Source organism: Phocoena sinus, chromosome 4, assembly GCF_008692025.1.
Source record: "Phocoena sinus isolate mPhoSin1 chromosome 4, mPhoSin1.pri, whole genome shotgun sequence".
Classification (NCBI taxonomy): Eukaryota; Metazoa; Chordata; class Mammalia; order Artiodactyla; family Phocoenidae; genus Phocoena; species Phocoena sinus.
The window spans coordinates 141,594,209-141,618,014 of NC_045766.1; the positions used below are offsets into that span (position 1 = coordinate 141,594,209).

General features: G+C 48.9%; 1 protein-coding gene and 1 long non-coding RNA gene across 2 annotated transcripts in view; one reads left to right on the forward strand and one right to left on the reverse strand.

Moving 5' to 3' along the window:
* Positions 1-5,769: 5,769 nt before the first annotated feature.
* LOC116753480 lies at positions 5,770-12,378 on the reverse strand. Its single transcript, XR_004349757.1, has 3 exons — positions 12,179-12,378; positions 7,713-7,792; positions 5,770-6,594 (listed from the first exon to the last, which is right to left on the reverse strand). It is a non-coding gene; the product is annotated as an uncharacterized LOC116753480 (long non-coding RNA).
* BACE2 (beta-secretase 2) overlaps positions 11,448-23,806 on the forward strand; it is a 93,732-nt gene continuing 81,373 nt past the window's right edge. Inside the window, exon 1 of the mRNA XM_032631278.1 lies at positions 11,448-12,211. Coding sequence (XP_032487169.1) covers positions 11,912-12,211 — 300 coding nt within the window. The 5' untranslated portion in view covers positions 11,448-11,911. The remainder of the gene's footprint in view (positions 12,212-23,806) is intronic.

Here is a 23,806-nt window from a genome sequence, read left to right on the forward strand (position 1 = left end):
GAAGTGGCACAGGAAGGCACACCACACTCCCCGTTCCCTCCCAAAGGAAAGAGAACCCTGGTGTTACCGACAGATGCAGCTGCTTACCGCTCAAAAATCAATCCTCGAGAGAGGCAAAGGTAGGTAGAAAGGAAGCTTGCTTTTAATCAGAAAGACAGCAATCTGGGGAGACAGTAGACTCAGTGTCTCCCAAAAACCACCCCCGAAGATTCTGCTCATCCGTGAAAGCTTTTAAAGGGAAACAAGGGGGGACTTCCCTGGTGGTCCAGTGGTTAAGACTTCGCCTTCCAATGCAGGGGGTGTGGGTTTGACCCCTGGTCGGAGAGCTAAGATCCCACATGCCTCGTGGCCAAAAAACCAAAACATAAACCAGAAGCAGTATTGTAACAAATTCAATAAAGACTTTAAAGAATGGTCCACATCAGAAAAAAAATCTTTAAAAAAAGCGGGGCGGGGTGTGGGAGGCTTCCCTGGTGGCGCAGTGGTTAGAAATCTGCCTGCCAATGCAGGGGACACGGGTTCAAGCCCTGGTCCGGGAAGATCCCACATGCCGCAGAGCAACTAAGCCCGTGAGCCACAACTACTGAGCCCGCGTGCCACAACTACTGAAGCCCACGTGCCTAGAGCCTGTGCTCCGCAACAAGAGACGCCACCGCAATGAGAAGCCAGCGCACCTCAATGAAGAGTAGACCCCGCTCACCGCAACTAGAGAAAAGCCTGTGCGCAGCAACGAAGACCCAACGCAGCCAAAAATAATAAATAAATTTAAAAGAGGGGGGGAACGGAAGTAATCTCAGTTATTCATTGAGATGGGGGGTCAGAGTGATCATCATCCCCCACTGTGTGCAGGCTTGTTGACTCCTTGTGGTCTTTCTTTAGATGCTACATTGTTCCTACAGTTTGTTCGTGAGAGTACTGAAGGGGAAGCTAGGGAAGAGATCTGGCCATCTGTTAATTACTTAGTCTTCATTTCTACTTCTCTGATCTACAGAAAGAATCCAAAAGTTAGGCAAAGTAGGGCTTCCCTGGTGGTGCAGTGGTTGAGAGTCCGCCTGCCGATGCAGGGGACATGGGTTCGTGCCCTGGTCCGGGAAGATCCCACGTGCCGCGGAGTGGTTGCACCCGTGAGCCATGGCCGCTGAGCCTGCGAGTCCGGAGCCTTTGCTCCGCAACTGGAGAGGCCACAACAGTGAGAGGCCCGCGTACCGCTAAAAAAAAAACAAAAAAAAAAAACAAAGACCAAAAGTTAGGCAAAGTATTGCGTGAGCAAAAGATTTGAAAAGTGCGCTTCAGTCTAAGATGAGTAGAGTATGGGGATGCCTAGCTTAAGGTTAGTGACAAGACAGAGGGGCCTGGAGCAGAGAGCTCTTTCCCTCCAAAAGCTGCTCACACTGGGACCAGCCCCGTTCACCTCGGATTGGTTGTTCTATCGCCATTCAGTCTTCTGGAGACACTCCCCTGCCAGCCAGACAGTTGAAACAATTTCCTCTTTATCATTGAAATTCCTGAGTGTCCTTTTCAATAATTGCACCCAGTATTTGGTGAGGATTTTTGATCTGATGTCTTTAGCTCAAGGAATGTTTGTATCTTTGGTCTTTGCTTCTCCTCCGTCATTTCAGTTCTACCTTCCTGAAACTTGTGACATGAAAGTAAAAGTCTCCTAGATCCCCTTCCCCATAAATCTATCCTTTCGTGGTCCCCACCTCTTCATCTCTTTACTCTGGGGCTGCCAACCATTCCCTGACCTACATTGAGCCGCTCATTTACACCTCAGATTTCAGCTCTGTCCCTTTTGCCATGCACTGCCTCTATGAGTTTTTCTTTTATTCTCAAAAATTATGTTTTTATCTCCAAGAATTCTTTTTTGAGCTCCACTTGCATTTTTTTTTTTTTTAACAGTAAAAGCCCTTGTTTCCTTCTTAGAATAGCTCCTGAAATTTCCCTCAGGAACAAAGTCTTAGAATTCTGTGTTAAGTTCTCCACTGCCCCCTCTGACCAGTGGCTCCCCTTCAGCCGCTGGTTCTCCTGGAGTGTCTGGGAACTTCTCACTGTCTGCACGTATTGGGAAGTAAAAGCCAAGACTGATGAATCTAGGTAGTAGCGCAGGTTCTCTCTGTAGCCAGTTTAGTGGGAGTCCTTGGGAGAGGAGAGAATGGGATGGGGGCCAGGTGTCAGCTGATGTGCTTCCTCTCGGGGATGGAGCAGGGGCAGGGTGGGCGCAGGTGCCCAGACCTAAGAACCAGTGTGCAGGGGGTGGTGCCATTTTGAGCTGGGGATGGGCAGTGCCCATCTGCAGGCCACAGCTGGACAGTCACCCTATATGTGACGCTCTGGTGGAATTTCTGAGATTTTTAATGAGTTCTCCCATAACTGCTCTGGGTTTGCCCACCCCATTTCCAGCGTTTCTGCTGGTGGGATTTTATTGGTGTCTCTGCAGTGTCAAGCCAAGGGCCCGGGAGCTCAGGGTAGGGGCCGGGCATGCTTGGGCATTCCACTGCTGCCTGGAGCCCTGCTCCCACCTTTGACAATGGCATCCTACAAGGAAATGCAGCACTGCCCTCTCTTTCTCCACTGTCTGCTAGGACCTTGCCAGACCAGATGTCCCACATCACACAGCAGGCCACCCATGGGGGCGATCTGAGGTCAAGTGCCAGGGTTAGCTGCTTTTTGGAGACCAAGGGCCTTTCTGCTTATCTGCCTCTTGGGGTCCTTTGTCTTCACTCCTCCAGCCCCACCCCGATGTCTCACATGGGCTGCTGCACCCTGAGCTTGCGGGGGAGGGCACCCTGTGCCCTGAGCTTGAGAGAGAGGGTGGTTTCCGGGGCCCATGTTGCTTTTTTCTCCTGTGCGAGGTGAAGCTGATCTGATTTAAACTGGACCAGCCAGGCGCTCTGAAACTCCACTGGGCACGGGAATCTGCTGGGAGGGGGAGGGGGAGATGATGCGGTTTCCCAGCCGTTCCCCACACCCACTGCAGTCTGACTCACATTTTCTCCTGCCCTTTCTTCCTTATTCTTTCCCCTTCACTCCCTCCCTTTTTCATGCTTTTACTTTTTTCCTCCCACAAACTCATAAATCCACATAAAAGACAGTCCCACTCTCTAAATGGCCCCTGTCAAAACAGATGGCTTTTGCAGGCGCTAGCTTGAATTTGTCTTCCTCCAGACTTCTACCAGGAAAGGGAAGCGATTTCAGACGGTGACCGAAGTAAAAACAGCACATTAAAGAAGACGTTCGCGCAGAGAATGAGTCGGTCTGTGGCCGGCAACCCACTTCTGATTTCACCACTCAAGGACTCTGCCTGCATTGGCACGAATATTAATTAATTACGATGGTGTAAAAGTCACCGAACTTGAAGGAGCTCTGAACTCCAGAGCTTCGCTGAATGCGGCGAAGATTCCACCCTCTCACCTGTGCCATCATAACCAAATGAGTCCCAGTCTCTTGAATGAGAAATGGAAACCGTTCCTAGTGCAATGGAAAAGAGCAGCAAAGTTGCAGAGGGGGAGAGGGGGCATCCCGACCACACCCCAGAGCCGAATGACAGGAAGGATAACAGTGAAGATGGGCACTCCCCCAAATCCCAGATATACACAGCCACGGGGACAGAGTCTTAAAATCTAAGACAATATTTTCCGGAAAGGTACAGCATTTCTTGAGCGGCTACTATGTAGCAAAGACTTCCACAAGTGTTGTCAATTTCACCAACTCTAATCATAGTAAGATACACACCTCAGTGGAAAGAACCACTATTTCATGCACCACTGAGGAAAAAAAAAAAATGTTACCGTTAAATCATCATACGATACTTTCTTAGCACTTAGGTGTTTTGTTTAATGCCTAGAAAAGAGGTTTTCGGCCCAATTTAGGTATTGCTGTATAAACATAAAATATAGGTGAAATAAGCTGGTAAGTTATTCTTAAAATTTTTCATACTCCAGCCAACTCTCCTGAATCCTTTTTGGACTCACAGTCATCAATATCTGTGCTTTTCCCTACAACATCAGTCTCTGTGCTATTAAAGTACGAAGGGATACAGTTTCCTAAGAGTGGTGTGTTAGTTTCCTACTGCTGCTGTAACAAATGACCACAAACTTGGTGGCTTAAAACAGCATGAATTTTATTATCTTAAACTTCTAAAGGTCAGAGTCAGACTTGGATCTTGCTGGGCTAAAATCAAAGTGCCAACAGGGCTGCTTTCCTTTCTCGTGCCTCTGAAGGAGAATATTTCCTTTGCCTTTACATCTTTCTCAGGTCACCTGAATTCCTTGGCTTGTGGCCCCCCTCCTCCCTCTTCGAAGCTAGCAACATTGCATCTTTCTGACAGTTCTTCTGTAATCATGGCTCCCTCTGACCACAGCTGGGAAATTGGGATAATCCAGGCTGTTCCGCCAAGCTCAAGGGCCTTAATTTAATCAGGTTTGCAAAGTCCCTTCTGTCATATAAGGTAACTTATTCACAGGTTCCGGGGACAAGGACATGGACATCTTTAGGGGACCATTATCCCGCCACGACAGGGGTTTCCTACTGTGGTCCCCAGGAATCCCCCAGCCCCCAACACCTTTTTGCAAGCATTTATGCTGGGCTTTCTGGACGTTAACAGAAAGTTTCAGACAATCCCAAGACTCATACACCTTTCTCAAATGATCCTTAATTGGTCTGGCAACTGAAACGCCAAGGACAGTGGTTTCCACCCATGGCACAGGAACCATAACCAAATGCATGCCTTCTCAGGTGACTAGCACCCGCATCCTGGCTTTGGAGCAGTTACAGTGTGAACAAAGAGAATCAAGGGAGCCTAATAAAGCAAGCAAAACCATACCGATACACAACTCCAGGGGGCGCCATTCATGCTGGTTCGATGAAAACACACCCCTGGAGGAGGGTGTTTCCTTAGAAACCAAGGCTCAGAGAGCAGAAGAGAGTTGTCTGAGGACGTTCCAGTGGTCTGTGGCAGAAGCTGATCCCAGGTCTCTGGGCTCAGAGTCTTTGGGCCTTCCTTTGGCTGTTACCTCCGCACTCATTCAAAGAGCAGGGCTGGCGGTGGACAAACATTTGGAAACGTCCACGAGTTTGGCAGCCTACCTCTCTAGGTAGAGCCTTGCCTAGGCGGAACCCAGCTGATGTAATATAATACTGATGGGCCTTATTTATCCAAGTGATGTGTTCCTGAAAGTGTACATGGCTTTCTGTAAAGCCATGACCTGTTTTAAATGCACGAGGGAAGGTTGGTATAAGGAAGTCGGAAGTGAGCCCTTACTTCCCTGTGTCCCAAGATCTGCCTGATGAGTCATTTTAAGAAGACAATGTATAAAATAACGACATTTGCAGCAACACGGATGGACCTAGAGATTATCATACTAAGTGAAGTAAGTCAGAAAGAGAAAAACAAATACCGTATGATATCACTTATATGTGGAATCTAAAATATGACACAAATGAGCATATCTACAAAACAGAAACAGGCTCACATAGAGAACAGACTTGTGGTCACCAAGGGGGAGGGGGAGGGAAGGATTGGGAGTTTGGGATTAGAAGATGCAAACTATTATGTATAGAATGGATAAACAACAAGGGCCTACTGTAGAGCACAGGGAACTATATTCAATATCCTGTGATAAACCATCATGGAAAAGAATATTTTAAAAACATGTATATATATATATGTATAACTGAATCATTTTGCTGTACAGCAGAAATTAACACAACACTGTAAATCAATTATATGTCAATAAAATTAAAAAAAAAAAAGAACGTGGTTTAGGAAAAAGAACATAGGCTTGGGCAGTTTATGGACCGGATTCATATCAGGTTGGCTAAGTTACTGGCCGTGATCTCAGGCTGACATTCGACCCTGCCTGGGTGCCCTTCTCCACGGCCGGAGCACAGGATGCCCGCCTCGGAGAATAAGTCAGAGGATGTGAGTTAGAGCTGAGCGTCCAGGATGTGGTGGGAGCTCATTGCTCCTGTCCCTCAGCGTCCCCTCATAAACAGGGACATCCGCCACCCCCGCCTCCCACTGTTTGAGGATCAAGGTGAGATGGGATTTGTGGCTCAGCTCTGAAAGTGGACGGGCACCAGCCACGGGCAGACAGAAGCCATGACAACATAGATGTATACTGTGTGCTAACGTGAACCCTATCATCCTTCTACCCTATGTTGTGCAGATTTAACTTCTCAACATGAAATGCTAAACTCTCCTTTTCAGTGCCCATTGCCATCATCCTCACGGACTCCTGCCGTGACCTCCAAATTGGTCTCCGTCTCCAGGCTCACCGCCCTCGACTCTCCTCCACCCAGAAGCTGGACTGGTGTCTCCAAAAAGAAGTATATTTACGGTCTGTCTGTGGTCTCTGATGGAAGGGGCTGTCTGGTCTTATTGGTCCATGTGGCTCTGGCTGTAATGTGGCATCTGACACAGAGGGGCACTCAACGTATATCTTTTAAAGGAGTGATGTGGATCCGTGGATGCTGTTGGTAGGCTCTCCCCGGCAGGTGTTCCTCTGGAGGTCCTTCCCAGCTCGACCATCCTGTGATCTTCAGAAAGTCCACATCAAAGGGGTGGCCCAAGCCCCGTGACGAAGAGCACAGGATCTGAAATCAGAACTCAGATTTTGAATCTGTGCCTCGGTTGTCATCTGTAAAATGGGAATAATAATGATGCCTGTGGATAGGGTTAGTTATTAGGATTATCTGTTTCACTGAGAACCCTGCCTGGTACTTTCCCCACCAACCCATATTATTTTGAAACAAACCTCATTTCATTCGTAAACACTGCAGTATATGCCCCCACTAGATGAGAACTCCACACACACACACACACACACACACACACACACACACACTCAACGCCATTATTACATCTAAAGTGTTAATAATTCCACAACATCATCCAACTAGTATTCAAATGTCTCCGTCTCATAAGTAACTTTTTCAATATGTTCAAATCAGGATCTAAATAAAGTCCCTAAATCGCAGTTGATTGATAAGGGTCTTGGGACCCTTGTGATCTAGAGCAGGGCTGGCAGACTTTGTCTATAAAGGGTTGGGCAGTAAATATTTTAGGTTTTAAGGGCCATACAGTCCCTGTTGCAACTGCTTCAGCAAATAGGTGTGGCTGTGTTTCAACAAAGCCTTATTAACCAAAACAGGCAGCAGGCCAGATCTGGCTCCCAGGATATGGTTTGCCAACCTGTGGTCTAGAGGCTTAATCAGATTCAGGTTTGATTTTTTTGACCAGAACATTTCACAGGCAGCATGGTGGCCTTCCATCAGGAAGCACAGAATGCTATGTGCTGTTATCAGCTGTGTGTGCTCAGTGCCCAGATCCATTAATTCTTTAGGGGCTGCAAAATGACAACAGTCTAATTCAATCATTCCTTCACTTATTAGCTGCAATACTTCTATAAAGAGGAATTTCCCTTCATCAGTTATTTGGTTCCACTGAGGCATGGTTTGTACAAGAAAGTCAAAATAATAAATGCTCGATTCTTTTCCTTTCTCTGCCAGTTTTTAAAAACAATGAATTGGGTTCCTCAGCATTCTTCAAAGATAAACAATGGACTTTTTAAAAGAACATTATGAACGAATAAGTTTCAACATAATTGAAGTGTTCTGAGACATTGCAATTACTACTTTTAATGACGTTTCAGTTGTTGCAGCTCTGCCCCAGCTCCTGATAGGACCTCAGGAATCTTTGATAACATCCTTACTTTCTGGTATGACAGAATGTCCCAGGGTCATCTTGTTGGGTTTCTGTTCCAAGCCTGGAGTCAGCCTTCTCCAAGGAGGCCTGGTGTAGAGGGAAATGATATTTAGAAACCCTAATTCAGGCACTGGGGATGCTCACGTTTTCTAGGTCTTTTCAGTCAACACAGCGAGGAATCGTTTTTTTAAATCTGAAAGACCTCAGGGATGCATACTGAAATTCAGGATTATGGGGGCACTGAGCCTCTTCCATCTGACGTTTTATCTCATTTCTCCCAGGCTCAGATTCCAGATCCTCCTGGAAGCTTTGAAAACTAGCAATTCTGGAGCTCTGCCTCAAGGCGCAGGCAGGATCCCCAGTGATCCTGGTGAAGAGTCAGGCTTGAAAATGCCAGGCGTGGATGAAGAGCCCAGTGTGCATGAAGAGCCCAGTGTGCAATGCTGCCAAGGGGGTGGGTAGGGACAAGGATGGAGAACTGTCCACAGGGGCACAGCCTGTCAATGTGTGGGCGCAGGGTGGGAGGTGAGGAGTGAGTGGGGGAGGGGAAGAAGTTGGGACGAGGGGTGCAGGCCGCATTTCCAGTGGGGGGGCATCAGAAGCAGTAGCTGCAGAAAGGCAGGATCAGGACAGGTTTAAAAAGCGAGAGAAGAGGAGCCTTTAACTTCAACTTTCATAAGTTGCTGAGAAGGAGCCTGGGGGCAGGTGGGACATGAAGCCGCAGGGGAGTGAAGAGATAAATCCACAAGCTTCCTCTGGGCTGCAGGTGGCCTGGGTCCCCTGCCTGCTAAGTCTGGCGGGGGCCGCCGCTAGGATAAAAGAAAGAGCCCCTCGATCTAGTCCGCAAACGTAAGGACCAGCTCTTACTTTGCCTTTTCCGCCCAGTTGTTGACACAGTGCCTGGTACAAAGGAATCTTTATATGTTGAGAAGGACTTAAGATGCAAACATAGAAACCATAGAAAGCTAGTGCAAAACAACTGTTCTGAAAGTGTGGTGTGACCCTTCAGGGGGTCCTTTAGCTCAAAACTCTTTTTATTTCCTTGTTCACGCTCATTCTCTCCTGCCTGTTGGTAGAATTTTCTAGAGACTTCGTAATAGACTGAATGTACCATAGAAGCAGATATGAGAATCCAGCTGCCTCCTATTAAGGCAGAGAGGAATTTGCAAAAATGCAAAATAATGTCACTTCTAACTTTTCTCAGAAGTTAGTTTTCATTAAAATGTTATCGATCTTGTGGTGTGATGGGTTTGTTATTATGATTTTTACATGAATGACTACATATTGTTAAAATGTCTCAATTCTATTTCCTCATTTGCTGACTATTGATAGGTATGATCTACATAAACAAAGGCTCTTTGGGGTCCTCAATTTTTAAGAGTGTAAAGGGGGCCTGAGACCAAAAAGTCTGAGAACTGCTGGTATAAAAGGAACTCAGAGCTAGTCCTAAGAGCCAGGGAACATCAACATAACGCATCAATGACAATCTTTCTGGCCAAGTGCACCTCGTATTCCTGGAAGGAATCCCTGGTGAGCTCCTTGGGCTGGGGGGTGAGACCCTTCCTCAACCTCCTGCTGTCCAGGGACACGATGATGGTGTTTGCTCTTTGCAAGGAGGGACAGCCCATCTCACTGTAGGGCTTTGGTTTTCCTGAATGGACCAAGGAAATGTATGGCTGAAAATGGAGGTGCTCAGGCTGGAGGGAGGGAGGGGGAGAAGGGGAGGCTATGGGTGAGGTGAGGGAGCATGGGCCAGTCTGGAGAGGATGTGGGGCTGCTATCAAGGAGTGAGGGGGTCACCTCCTCCCTCCCCACTGCATGGGTCACCAGCACCATGGAAAGTGGCTTCTTTCTTGGAGAAGCCCTTCAAGGATGCTGTAAAAGAAACCCGAAGCCAGCCAACGGGAAGACTGCCACATACGATTTCAGTTAAAACACCTGGGAGGTAAAATGATTGTTTCCCAAATCCAGCCAACACCATAGTTCTGAGTAGGGATCAAGAACTCTAAGACCATTCATAAAAACAGAGACCACAAAGGGTACGGTCATCAGATGCTGTCCCTGCCGCCTGCATCATTTTCTGACGCGGCAACTCTGTCCTCCATTAAAACTGCACAAGTTTCTCTGTGACTATACTTGCTTACTCACAAACCTAAACTAGCCCTCTTGAAATGAAAAGCTCATGAATACTCATACTAGATGGAGTCTGGAGTTTCCTGAAGGACCAACCTTAATTAGACTGGATTTTTAAAAACTTCTCTTGTGCTGTTTAATTACTAGAGCAAATGTCTCTAATGTTGCAACTTCTATGTCATGTAGCCCATATGTCAATGTCCTTAATAAATTTCATGGGCTTTTTACAAGGTTACAGTCTTCTGAGAGCTGTCTGGATGTCTTTGGAAACCCCTCAAGACTGGACATTGAAGAGTATAAATAACCATTTTTGAAAAAAATTACACTTCTTCTACAAGCTTGAATTTGAAATGTGAATATATGAATGTAATAGTTCTGGGATAACTATGCAGATTTATGGGGAATATCAACTTAGGTTATATCACAGGACCCAACCAGGCCTTTCTCTGTGTGGCTGGGGATTTGTTATAGTTGGGATATAGTTTGGGGAAATGTGATTTATAGTTAAAGCCATCTGAAAATCAATACAGCTGAAGATCTCTGACATAAGGGTCCCTTGCAGAGCTAGACCTGATTCTAAAATTGGGAAGACAGCAATAAAAATCAAATCTTGAGTAGAAGTAACTGGAAACTGCAGGGAGGAGGGAAGCTTTCCTCCAACCTCCCGCTGTTGAAGATGGGCTTGTTTTTTTTTAAAACAGCCAAGGCAATTCAGCTGGAGGAGGTAGAGTTTTCCACTTCTTGTTTCCGTAGAAATCGATGGACTTTAGCTTATGGAATTGTCTCCCCTGCTTTTCGTATCTAAAATAAAATAAAAACCCTTGTGGCTCGCATTACTGAATGCATTTCTGGGTCTCGGTGTCTGTGGCTAAACAAGTATTAATTAGATAATCCGCGGAGAGTCCGTGGGGGGGAGCGGGAAGCGGTGCGGGGGGGCGGGGAATGGAGGCAGAGCTGTAAATTCAATGGCCCTGATTTTGGATGATGACTGTAACTTGCTGGGTGGACTGAGGGAATCCTGGGGCAGGTGAAGGAGCAGCTACTGGCAGCATCGCATCTGCATTACGGTCGAGCAGTGGGCGGAGAAGCACAGGCTCAAAGCCAGCTGCGGGTGCCACCTCCCTGGCTCAAACGGTGGGCGCAAAGGGAGAACCGAGGCTGGTGCAGCTACAGCAGCCAAGCCCCCTACCTCCCCCAGATTTCTAGAGAGAAGTCTCCAAAGCTCTCGCGTCCTCCCCGGGTTCCCGCAACCCTTGCCTCTCCCAGCCTCCACTCAGACCTCTTCAAAATCACTCAGGGGCCCCCGAAGTGGGGACGGGGGATGGGCAGGAACGGGGCTGGAGGGGCTGGGCACAGAAGAGGCCCCGAGAAGCAGCAGGACCCCGGGGGGCGGGCGGCTGCAGGGCTGCAGGGACGTACTTGGCGAGGGGAGGCGCAGACTCTTTCACTCCCTAGAGATGCTCGCGGCTTTTCTGCGTTTCCCTACGCTTCCCTCTGACCCCCACGTCACCCCTGGAAGTCCCCGCCACTAAGGGGCCAGGGAACACCGGCGGGGCAGCCGGGCGCGCGCGGCCAGGGAGCCAGTTGAGGCCCTCGCTGCCCCTTTAAGGGTTCCCGAAACTTTCCCCCCTGGTATCCGATGAGTCTCGTCACATCCGTTGGCCGTGGCAGCCGGGGCGCGTTCCGAGGAAACTGGGGACTCGAGTTTCCCGGAGAAGAGGCGCGGCCCAAGACGAGCGAGGGTGAACAGGGCAGGCCTGGGTGGACCCGGGCGTACCCCGCGCCTCGCTTTGACCTTGGCCGGGGAGGGGGGAGGGGCCCGGTCCTTGCGGGGCAGCCGCTGCCCGCCAGAGGGGGCAGCGGCGACCAACTTGCTTAACTTGGCGCGGGCTGGAGAGGCTCCGGCGCCTCCTCCCCGGTCCTCCTCCCGTCCGCCGCCGCCACCGCCGCCGCCACCGGCCCCGCTGCGCGCCCAGCCCTGCCCCGCAGCCCAGCGCGCCGCAGAGTCGCTGAGCCGCTGTCGCCGGACGGGACGGGCCCGGCCAGGCGCGCCCCCCGAGCCCCGCCGCGGGCATGGGCGCACTGGCCCGGGCGCTGCTGCTGCCGCTGCTGGCCCAGTGGCTGCTGCGCGCGGCCCCGGCGCCGGCCCCCGCGCCCTTCACGCTGCCTCTCCGGGTGGCATCGGCCAGCAGCCGCGGGGCGGCGCCCACCCCTGGGCCCGGACCCCCCGCCGAGCCCCGCGCGGACGGCCTGGCGCTCGCCCTGGAACCCGCCGGGGGTGCAGCCAACTTCTTGGCCATGGTGGATAACCTGCAGGGGGACTCTGGCCGCGGCTACTACCTGGAGATGCTGATCGGGACGCCCCCGCAGAAGGTAGGTCGGTGCGCGCTCGCCAGCCCGCTCGGACCGGGCGCCCTGCAGCCGGGGGGCTTTTGGGGGCGCCCAGCTGTGCCTCCACGCAGCTTAGCGTCGCCCCCAAAACAGCAGCTGTCCCCGGAGAGCAGATCTTGGGGACGCAGAGGGGCTCCGGGCCCGGATCCGGGGCGCGCGCACTCGGGACGCGGAGCGGTAGCAATCCTGCCCCGGGCGCAAGCCGGAGGCGTGTGCAGGCGCTTCAGAACTTGTTAAGCTCTCCCTCTCCGTGTGGCTGCGAGGCGAGAGACCTGTAACTTCCCTCTAATGGGATTGCCTTCTGGCGAGCGACACGTCTTTTCAGCGAGGAGACCTTGCGGTGGGCCCAGGGAGCGACGCTGCTGTTACCGGGGGAATCACTTAACGTTAATATTCCCGCCCCCTACCCCCGCGCTGTCTCATCGCTAAGGAGGCTCGTGGACGGCCTCCAAAGGCGCAGTACCCTTTTCAAAGGGATTCTTGCTTTATCTCAGCTTAGAGCAACCCTGTCCAAGGAGACTCGCTCGCTGGCTGCCCGCGGAGGGAGCAGCGTTTCCCCGGCTCCACTTTCCTCTCTCAGGGTTGGCTGGTCAGCTTCCTCTGGGCTGGCCCTGCTGCTTAGCCCCTCTGCGCCGATCAAAGAGTCTACACACGTGTGGGGAACGTGTTAAATGCAGTAAAGGGACTGGGAAAAAAAAAAATGCGATGAGCCAGGCTTCCGGGTACCAAGAGGTCTCCCAGTGACAAAATAGAAATAAAATCAAACAGCGATCTTATCCTCATTTTCAATTATTAGCACTTTTTGTAGCAAGAAACAAATGTGCCCAGGCCCGGTCATCTTAAGAAAAACAAAATCCCAGGAGTTGGTTTGGCCCCCTCCTCCTTCCTTCGAAACTACCTAATCTGTGAGTTGAAGTCAAGTTTTTCTTATCCATTGAATACGGTGTCTGAAGATCCTTTATTTTTAACATTGTCATTTGGGTTTTAATTCAGCCATGATTCCCCCATAAATAGCACATACTCATGACTTTGGTGTAATTCTAATTAAATTATTCAAGACTTTCTTAAGAGGAAAGACATGCCATGCTAATCTCTTTAAAAAAAGAAACTCTACTGAATAACTTCTATACTTGTTTAATTAGTTTAAAAAAGAAAAGCCTTCAAAAATGTATTTCGGCTCAAAACTTTGATTCTAGTTGCCTTTCATCTAAGCGCTGTCTTTGGCATCTCCTCGGGTGGATGGTGGCTGGAGAGCAGGGGGAGGGCCGGGGCGGGGTGGGGGGGGGGCGGGGAGCTGTGGAGAGTCAGCTGAGGAAGCTTAACTTGACAAGAGGTTGGAGCTGGTAAAAGCCACCACGTGAGAACACGCGCCGGTGGTGAGAACCTGGTACATTTCACTTTTCCCAAGATTTCATGAGATAGTGTGAACCTCTTTTTGTGACCCAAGGATAATCTTTTGGAACAGGCCTTAAATCACTCAAGGCTTGGGAAATGTGTGCCTTGATGTTTTAAGTGGAAGGGAATTCTCTCAACTAAAGTAAAGTAAATTTGGGCAGTTTGGGTCCTCACGCCTGTCTTCCTCCAGAGAGGAGGGGAAGGGAAAAAAGCATCTAGAAGAACGAGAAAATATTTCTCTTGGGCTTGCAAAGAAACAAACAAAACAACTTTTCTAAATAATAGTTTGTCTTTATTAATTAATCCAATGACCTTTACTCTAAAATAATGAAGTTTAATGAACAAGAATGTATTGAGTATCTTAATGCTGATGTCTTTACCTTGGCCAAGGAAATAGCTCATTCAAGGTTAGTTCTCAGTTACACATTCACATGTTTCCAGGGAGGACTGTTTTAAACAATCCAGATTTAATTTTTACATTTGATGGGAAGTGAAATATTCTGTGCCTCCTTCTTGGCCTGATTTAGTAATAAACTGCTTTATAGCAGAATTCACGTGTGCGCTTTCCAAATGCCTAGTGTAAACTCTTAGGTGTTAATGACGAGTGCATCAGGATTCATTTCTTGCCTACCTCCCCCTGAAACATCTCCGACCACCAGTCAGGTATTTGCAGCAGGCAAGAGCGGGCAGCCATGGGGGCACTTCTGAACTTGAAGGAAGTTTTCTCCTGCTCTGTTAATCGCCAAGAGTCACGCATATGTTCTCTGCTAATTCTCTGAAGCCTAAAAGAAAACTTGCTTAGGTGGAGAGAAAAATGGAATTGTACATTCAAGCAGTAAATAATCAAGAATTTTTTGAAAATTAAATAATAGTCATAGCTAGTGTGGAGCGCACCCCTCGTGGCTAGCACTGTGCCGTGTGCCTAACGTACCACTGTAGGAAATCCTCACAACAGCTCCAAGTTCTTACCCTGATACAGGGGATGGGACAGCTGAGACTTGGAGAGGTTGAATGACTTTCCCAGGGCAACGGGACAAGGAAAAAGGAGAGCACCAGAAGTTGAACCCAGGCAGCTGGACTCCAGAACCCAAGTTGTCAATGACCTGGCAGATACCTGGTCCCTTCCCTTCCTCCCTTCCGACTTCTTTTCTTTGGTTTTTTGGCCTCCTGTCACCCTTTTCAGCCAGAGATCCCTGAACCGTACACCCCAAGGTATTAGGAACTTAACACGTGACACAAACTGGACTCTCCCAGTCCCTGCCGTTCCCTCCATCGAGTCCCCTTCCTTGCAGGCAAAGCTCAAGGCTCAGCATCATGAATAATTGGATCCAGGTGTGCATAGGAGAGACCATGTGGGAAGATTCGGCAGGAACCAGAGCCCCACCATCCCTGCTCTCCCATGGGAAAGGCAACTGTTGGAAATGTGCTCATTCCCTGAATGCTTTAATCAAGAACAGGGGTCCCTCATTCTGCCTGACACCCTTCAAGACATCACAGTCACGCGCCCGGAGGGCCATGTGTGAGCAGCCTCACGTTGGCATGGAGATGAGTGCCGAGGCTCTGGCACCATTATGTGACTTCTCTCTAACAGTGGAGAACCAGCAGCTGCTGGAACCATGTAATTTGGTCTTATTAATAATAATAATGGTGTTCTAAAGTGATTATAATTACAACAATTTCCATTATTTTTTTTTAAATAAAGACTTCCACGCTAACACCATAAATCCAACTGAAGAAACTGAAGGTCCGAGGCTATATACCTGGTAATGGCTTCAAAAAGTCTTTTGGGGTTTCTGTTGAAAGATTTTCTGTCATCTCCACTAATAGAGATAAAACAGCAAAATGCGTCTCGGATTTAAACATTGGAATGTATGTAAAGAGCTAACGAATTATGTGGGGGGCTCACATTTTAATCATGGCACGTGGGCTTACTTGCTTCTGTTAATCTGGAAGTTAATCTGGAAGATTTTGGATTGAAGATATGTATCTGTCGTATACAATTTAAAAGTTTGTCCTTTTCAGAATAAGCCACCCAGTGTCCTCAAATTACATGAAGCTCACTGTAGGGGAGGCTGGAAAAGGGTCAGCAAGAAGAAATCTGATGGAAAAAATTGAGACGGTAAACGACTAAGGACAATGAAGAAAGAATGGACCACTGGGATGGAAAGAGCCAGAAAGTCAAAGCTCGGTTCCCACCAGCTCCTTTTGGGGGAAAAGATGCCCTTCCTGAGCTTTGGAGCAATAATTCAACATCAAAGGCTTTATTATGGAGGACTGTGAAAGGCCAAACCAAGGAATCCGCTCCAAACAGCTTGGAGAGACAGAGTCTGAGAAATCGTTAACAACTGTGTATTAATAGCTAACCTTGATTTCAGGCTTATTGGGTTCTGGACACCGTGCTAAGCATTTTGCCTGGATCACTTCATTTTCTCTTCACAACAGCATGTACCTGCTGAAGTACGTACGGTTATTTGACTTGGTTTTCAGATGGGGAAACTGAGGCTCAGAGAGGCCAAGTCATTTGTCCCAAGTCACACTGATGAGTGCCTGAGCGGGCTTATCCATCAGGTCTGCCCCAGTCCACAGTCTAAGCACTTCACCACTCTGCACGCTGCTATTTGAGTCGCAGTGACTTTTTTTCTTAAAGAACCATCTTTATTTATCTGTGAATGACTTGGAGGTAGTGGGAAGCGTCCTGGACCCACTGCAGGGGCCCAGATCCTAGTGGCATTACATACTTGATGATGGGCAGGTGGCAACCTCCCCATGCTTCCTTTTCCGCATTGGTTGAAGATCTTTTAAGTTCTTCTTAGTTCCCTGCAGCTGCTGTAATAAATGACCACAAACTAGGTGACTTAAAACAATAGAAACATACTCTCTCACAGTTCTGGAGGCCAGGAGTCCAAAGTCAAGGTGTCTGTGCAGCTGTGCTCCCTCTGAAGGCTCTCGGGGAGGATCCTTCCTGCTTCTTCCAGCTTCTCGTGGCTGCAGGCAGTCCTTGGTGTTCCCTGGCTCGTAGCTGCATCCCTCCCATCTCTTCCTCTGTCTTCCTGTAACATTCTCCCCCAACCTCATGTTTCTATGTCCAGATTTGCCGCCTGTTATGAGGACACCAGCCTTTCGATGAGGGCCCGTCGTGATCCATTCTGACCTCGTCGTGGCTTGATACATCTATCAAGACGGGAACTGGGGTTTAGGGCTTCAGCATCCCTTTTTTTTTGGCAGGGTTCGGGGGACACAACCCATAACAAGTTCATTCTAAGTTTATCATTCTGTGGATTTTTTTCCTTTCATTCTATCCCATCTTTGAATTGCCGATAATTTTAATTTGGAATTCAAGTATAATTTTCATCAAAGGCAGCAGCACAAGGTGATTTTGTGTCGACACAGAGTCTGTGACAAGATATTGTGCTGGGAACAGGGCGGGGGGGAGGAGGGCGGGGAGGGGAGGGGAGGGTTTGGGTTATTTTCTGTATTTCGGTATCAGTTTCCTCACTAGAGAGTAATCGCTTAAATTTTTTAAATGTCTTTTGTCGTGTTGCATTAATTCTAGGATTGCTGTAATTATTGCATAACCTGGGAAAAGCCCACTTAGACAAGCTCAGATCACTGGTATTTAAATACCGATGACTCACAAATACTCATGTTGAAAGCTGTGTTTCATGTTTTAAAGACTTTGTAAGGCATCTGTCACCCCTTTTCAATGGAATCTGTTTGATATGAAATCCACTCCTTTTCTCCTCAAGCATCTCCAGCATTTTCTAGACTCTTCTGCCTGACTTCCTTTGTTGTCAGCAGGTGGCTTGACCTCCTCTGGGCTTCCTGTTTCCTCCTAGAATGATTGCTGACCCCGTTCTAACTAAGACCAAAAGGGAAAGGTCGAGGTGAGCCACAGCGAGAGGGATTTCTCCTCCACGGTGGGCTGGATCAGGCCTGAGGAGAGGAATTCAGAGGCGGCATTTTCCCTTCCTTGGGGTGTGGGACAGCCCAGACACTGAATGGAACAGGTCAAGCCTGGATTCAGGGTCCACCTGGGCTGAGGATGGGGTTGGTGGCTGAGGACTCTCGCCCCAGCCCCAGGCAGAGGGCAGCAGGGGTAGGCGTTGGGTCCCGTCTGATGCTGAGAAAGGTGCTTCTCCCTGGAGCCTAAGAGCCTCCTTTTAGGACTAACAATGGGCTTTCTGCTTACACTTGGCTCCCCTGCCATCTGTCACAGGTTCCTCCTTTGCACTCACTCTGTTCTCCTTGCCCAGCCCAGGCTGAATGTTGACAGTGGACCTCATTGTTTGTTAGTGACAACCGATACCACCTGGAAAACAGAACCCACCTGTGAGGCAGGTGGACGGCCCACCTCGGCTTCTGTGCCTCGTGTATGGATACTGAGGGGTATGGTGTGAGTTAGGGTGTGTGTCCCATATTCTGGGCCAGTTTCCCGGGCTGTGGAGAATGTGTGTGTGATGCCTGGTTGGACTGGCTGTCATGTGGCACCCCCCCCTTCATCCTCTCCTGGACTATTTGCTTTTTTTGCCTATCGCTACTCAATCAAAAAGTCGCTTTTTTGCTCTTGGAATTCTCAAAGAGGTGAAGATACTCTTGGAGAGCCGACATCACCACAGGAAGGAAACAAAACGCGTAGGTTTGTTTCTGAGTGAATGCTTGCTACCCCGCACAGGTCTCAGGTTGGACGTTTCCTAGTTTTATTACACGGCGCATCATATACCATTACCTAGAAACACATAGTCTCAGCCCTGCCATTTTAGAAAGATGAAGAGGACTGTCTGCGGTGTAAAGGGTGAGGCCCTGGGCCGGCTTCATCGTGCCCATGAGCCATAAAGGGCGGTGGAAAACCTCTCCCTCCATTTCCCACTAGACTGAGGACACACAGGGGAGGAGGGTTTACACCCGGCCCTCCTAAGGAGCCTGTGCACCCCCAGCCCTCCCCAGCCCCGTGCTGGATAAATGCACTTCTTGGCAGTGGGCTGAGAACGACTTCAGTTTGTCTGCCCTGCAAACCCCCTGCCAGAAACCCAAGAGAACCCCCCACAAGGCAGCCCCCTCAGAAGGGGGCACTGTGGGGAAAAAGGGTGGAAAGCACGGAATCAAAAAGTTTTCCAGGTAGCCTAGGGAGGGCGGGATAATCAGGTCTGACCCCGTTTCAGGGCAGGATACATTGCCAGAAGGGAAGCTGCTGCTTGGTGCAGGTGGGTGTGGACTCCAAGCCCCACACATGGAGCTACCTCCTGGGGAAATTCATTAGCTTTTCCCAATCACACAGGCCACCAAGGAGCAGGCAGGTCTGCGCGTTTGTCACAGCCTTTGGGAATTAGGCGTTTCTGCTGCTCATCCCAGATGGGCTGCTTGCCAGATATTGATGTGGACGAGCAAGTTCTTCAGCCTTTCGGGGCCTCAGTTTCCTCGTCTGTAAACAGGGGATTTCACCTGGTAACCTGAGACGCTTCCTAGAAGCTCTGACACTCAGTGATTATAATCCATTTTGTTGGGGAGAGCTTCCGATAGACCTAATTTTCAACAGCTGCCTGCAGGTGCGTCCCCCGGGGGTCTATTAAGATGCAGATTCTGGTTCAGGCCCTGGGGGAGCCGGGGGAGGCTGGATGCTGCTGGCTCCAAGGGCAGAACTGGAGTCCTTGCTCCGCCAGCCAGGGGGCTGCAGGGAGGACTAAGCACGCTTTGTAGGGTTGGTTACAAATACAGATTCCCAAGACCCAGGCCAGACTGACAGGGTGAGAGAGCCTGCACCGGGGCCTGAGAATCTGCACTTTATCACGTCTCTCAACTCCGTCCGCCTCTTAAGCAACAAGCCCGGCCCCATCCCTTGGACACTATTTGGAGGGCACGAAGAAGCCAGAGTCTCCTCTGCTGGGTGGTTTCCTGAACGGAATTGGTAGGTTCTTTCATCTTCCTAAAGGCTGTTGACTGATTAAGTGTTAACTCTGCCCATTTAGGAAATCTCTACCTGTAGCAGACTGGGTTCCGGAAGCTTCTTTGCACCTGGCAGGTTGGAAAGGTGGAGTGCGCACTCTCCAGAGCAAGAGCTCTAGGGCCGTGCTGTTCAAAGTCTCTGTGCTGACTGTGTCCTGTTTAAATTTCCAGTCTGTCCCGATCGGTCCATTGTAAATCAATGAGAATGAATTACTTGGAAAAGGAAAGTTTAAAAGACATACACGTACAAGAGCCGTATTTTAAATGATTAGATTCAGCGGACATCCCGTGTTCTGCGCTGGAAAGTTTGCTTGCGCTCAGAGTTTCCGGGGCCTCCTCCCCCATCCTGTGGTTACCTTATTGCTGACACGTAACCATTTGTTTGTGGATGGGTGCCATCAGCAGGGCATTCATGGAGTACACGTTAGAAGTTGTTACAGATGGTTCCACTTACATTTGTTTTGCCACCTCCTGTCTTTAGCGGGACAGTGGTCATTTTCACTAAAGCAAAAAGGAAATGTGAGCGTTGGGTTCTCGGCTTTTAGCCCTCTCAAGAGGGGGTGGGTATAGAGCTTTATCCTAGGGGTAGCCAGTAAGTCTAACTCAGTGGTTCCCGATCCAGGGAAATTGTATTCTCCAGGTTACATTGGGCTCTCTCTGGAGACGTTCTTGGTGTCACAGTTTGGGTGGTACCACTGGCATCTGGTGGCTGGAGGCCAGGGATGCTGCTTGACAATGCACAGGACAGAGCCCCTCACCCAACAGAAGATTACCTGTTCCCAAATGTCAGCAGTACCAGGGATCTGAAATCCTGCCCAGAGCAGGGAGGGAGGCTGTCCGTCAGAAGCATCTGTGTGGGCACCAGTGGGGAGTGGAGCAGGCTCACACCTGTGGGTCTCCGGATCTTTGCAATCCTGTCTTGTTCCAGTGCCATGGTTCTCCTTGCCAGATGCAGTAAGGCACTTCTAACTCGAGTGATTGGGGATTAAAGAGGTGAAAGAATTTTGAACTAGACTCAAAGGATGAGCATGCTTTATTCCTTCATTCTGTGTATTTATTAAGCACCTGCTGTATGCCAGGCCCTATCCTAAGCCCAGGGATGCAACAGTCAACTAGACGAAGATGGCCCTTGCTTTTCTAGAACCTGTGTGCTTGTTGGGAAGACAGATTGTAAAGCAAGTAAACAGAATTTCTGATGGGTACCGAGAGACCGTACAGCCTGGTGATGGGCGTGGGTAAAGACCCCTTTAGAAAGGAGGACCCGTGTTCCAGGATGAAGCCAGGCAGCAAAGCCTGTACCAGGAGGGCAGACAGCACCAGCACAGTGGGCCACGGGGGGCCGCTCTGACATGCCCAGCCTTTGGAGCAGCTCCTTATTCATCTGCTTTAAAATTGTGCTTTGAGGTTCGATGTTATTAGAACCAAGGCCTTGCAAAGTATGAAACCATTACGCTACATGCTTCTAGGTCACGTGTGTGCAGGGTGTGAGGAGTTGGGGGAGGGGAGTTAAGTATGGTTGTCAGGGAGAGTTTCTGAATAAGGAAGGAAAGTTAAACTCGGGGTGCCAGGGGCAGTGGGGTGCAGGAGACCACTTAGACTTGTGTCATGGTTTGGGTTTCCCCAGAAACAGACTGAGATGAGCATGTGAGTTGGACAGTTCACTTGGAAGGGGATGGGGCGGTGAGGGGAGGGGAAGTGGGGGTGAGGAAAAGGTTGCAGGCGTGGGCAGTGGGCTCAGTCCCCTGGGATCTCTGAGAGGGAATGTCACTTAGACTCAGCTGTCCCAGCTGAAGGGCAAAGGAGCTGGACATTTATCATCCACTCCGGTTGGTCCTGGGTGAGGGCTAATGGGGGCAGGTTTGTGGTCCTGCAGCTGCAGCCAGGAGAAGCTGGCAGGCAGAGTCCCAGGAGACTTCAGGGTCAGGGGCACAGAATTATCGGCATCGGTACAATGTACTGCGGCCACGGCATCCCTCCTGCCTGGAGCCATGGCTGGCCCAGGCTGGGCTAATATTTGAGGAATAAAAGAATGATTACTCTCTACCGCTGAATGCATTTGAGAGCATCGTTTTGGCCCACGAGTCACAAAGCAGTTTTAAAAGCTCTGCTTTAAAATCCTAACTTCCTGGAGTGTTCTAGAATCTCACTCACGAAAGCCTCTGTGAGTCAGTCCGGAGCGAGCCTCTCATTGCTGCGTGTACTTTGAACTTCTTTCTGGAAAAGGAGGATGTGATGTGTAAGCACTGGGAGAAAATGGTTGGGGGGCAAAGAGAGATTTCGTTTGAGGTTAAAAACAACCACAAAACCTCCTTTGAAAATCGAATGCTCTGAACATAAGGATTTTCAAAACCTTTTGAGTGGCTGGCGCCTTGTGATGTCGAAGAGCAGGGATGCAGAGGACACAAAACTGCCAAGTGCCTGATCCGGGGACACTGACGTGTCATCTAATCCATAACCACGTTCACCCAAGTGTAGCTCCCGTGTGTGCATAAGAATTTACTACCTGATAGTTTGCTTAGAGTCTCCATAACATCGATTCTTCAGTATACACAAATTTCAAAAATATGTAAAAGATTTTTTGTTGTCCTTTGATCGGTAAGTGTGTGTACGTTTTGGCTCATTGACCCTGTAGGATGTGGGTGACTTCCATTTCCCCACCTCCTTGGTTGCTTCACCCAAATAGGAGGTGCTGCAGTGCCCATTCGGGCTGGGCTGGTGGCCGGGGTGGAGTCCTCACCTTCCTCTCCACGTCTGAGCAGGTACTTCACTTGGAGCCTGTTCATCTCTGTGTCTTCGAACACACGCCTTGTAGTCCTGGGTTTATGAACCGTGAGGCTGGCTGGAGAACTGAGAAATCCCAGTATTTTGTGTTCAGACTTCTGGGGAGGCAGGGACCTGCTGAAACTCAAATCCGAGTTCATGCCCCAGCCCAGCTTCACCAGAGCTCTGTGGGGGGATCCTGGGGGTCAACACAGCCAGTGGTCGCTGGTGCCCTCTTCCCGTCTCCTGCTGGTCCTTCAGTCAGCACCACCTCCGATCCCCACCCAAGGGTGAGTGGAGACACAGGAGCCGGGCAGTCCCGGCTCCTCTGGCCAACAGCACCCTGATGGATCCCTCAGAGATGTTTTTCTTTATTATTGAAGTATAGTTGATTTACAATACTGAATTAGTTTCAGGTGTACAGCATAGTGATTCAGTATTTTTATAGATTACACTCCGTTAAAAGTTACTACAAGAGAATGGCTATAATTCCCAGTGCTGTACAATATATCCTGTTGCTCATCTATTTTGTTCATAGTAGTTTGTATCTCTTAATCCCCTAGCCCGATCTTGCCCCTCCCCCTTTCCTCTCTGCAACTGTATATGCGCTTACTACATCTTCTTTATCCATTACTATTGATGGACAGTTGGCTTGCTTCCATATCTTGGCTATTGTAAATAGGGCTGCTATGAACATTGGGGTGCATGTGTTTTCTTATTCTTTGGCTATATACTCAGGAGTGGAATGGCTGGATCATATGGCAATTCTATTTTTAGTTTTCTGTGGAACCTCCGTACTGTTTTCCATAGTGACTTCACCAATTTACATTTCCACCAACAGTGCAGGAGGGTTTCCTTTTCTCCTCATCCTCACCGGTGTTTGTTATTTGTAGACTTTTTGATAATGGCTATTCTAACAGATATGAGTTGATATCTCATTGTGGTTTTGATTTGTGTTTCTCTGATGATTAATGATGTTGAGCATCTTTTCATGTGCCTATTGGCCATCTACATCACTTCTATGGAAAAATTTCTATTCAAGTCTTCTTCCAATTTTTTGGTTGGGTTGTTTTTTTTCATATTGTGTTGTATGAGCTGTTTATATATTTTGGATATTATCCATTGTCAGTCATATCATTTGCAAACATTTTCTCCCATTCCAAGGGTTGTCTTTTCATTTTCTCAGTGGTTTCCTTTGCTGTGCAAAAGCTTTTAAGTTTAGGAAACAGAGCCAAAAAAATATTGCTACAATTTATGTCAAAGAGTGTTTTGCCTGTGTTCTCTTCTAGGAGTTTTATGGTTTTAGGTCTTACATTTACGTCTTTAAACGATTTTGACTTTATTTTTGTATTTGGTAGGAGAAAATGTTCTAATTTCATTGTTTTACATGTAGCTGTCCAGTTTTCCCAACACCACTTGTTAAAGAGGCTGTCTTTTTTCCATTGTATTTTCTTGCCTCCTTTGTTATAGACTAATTGACCA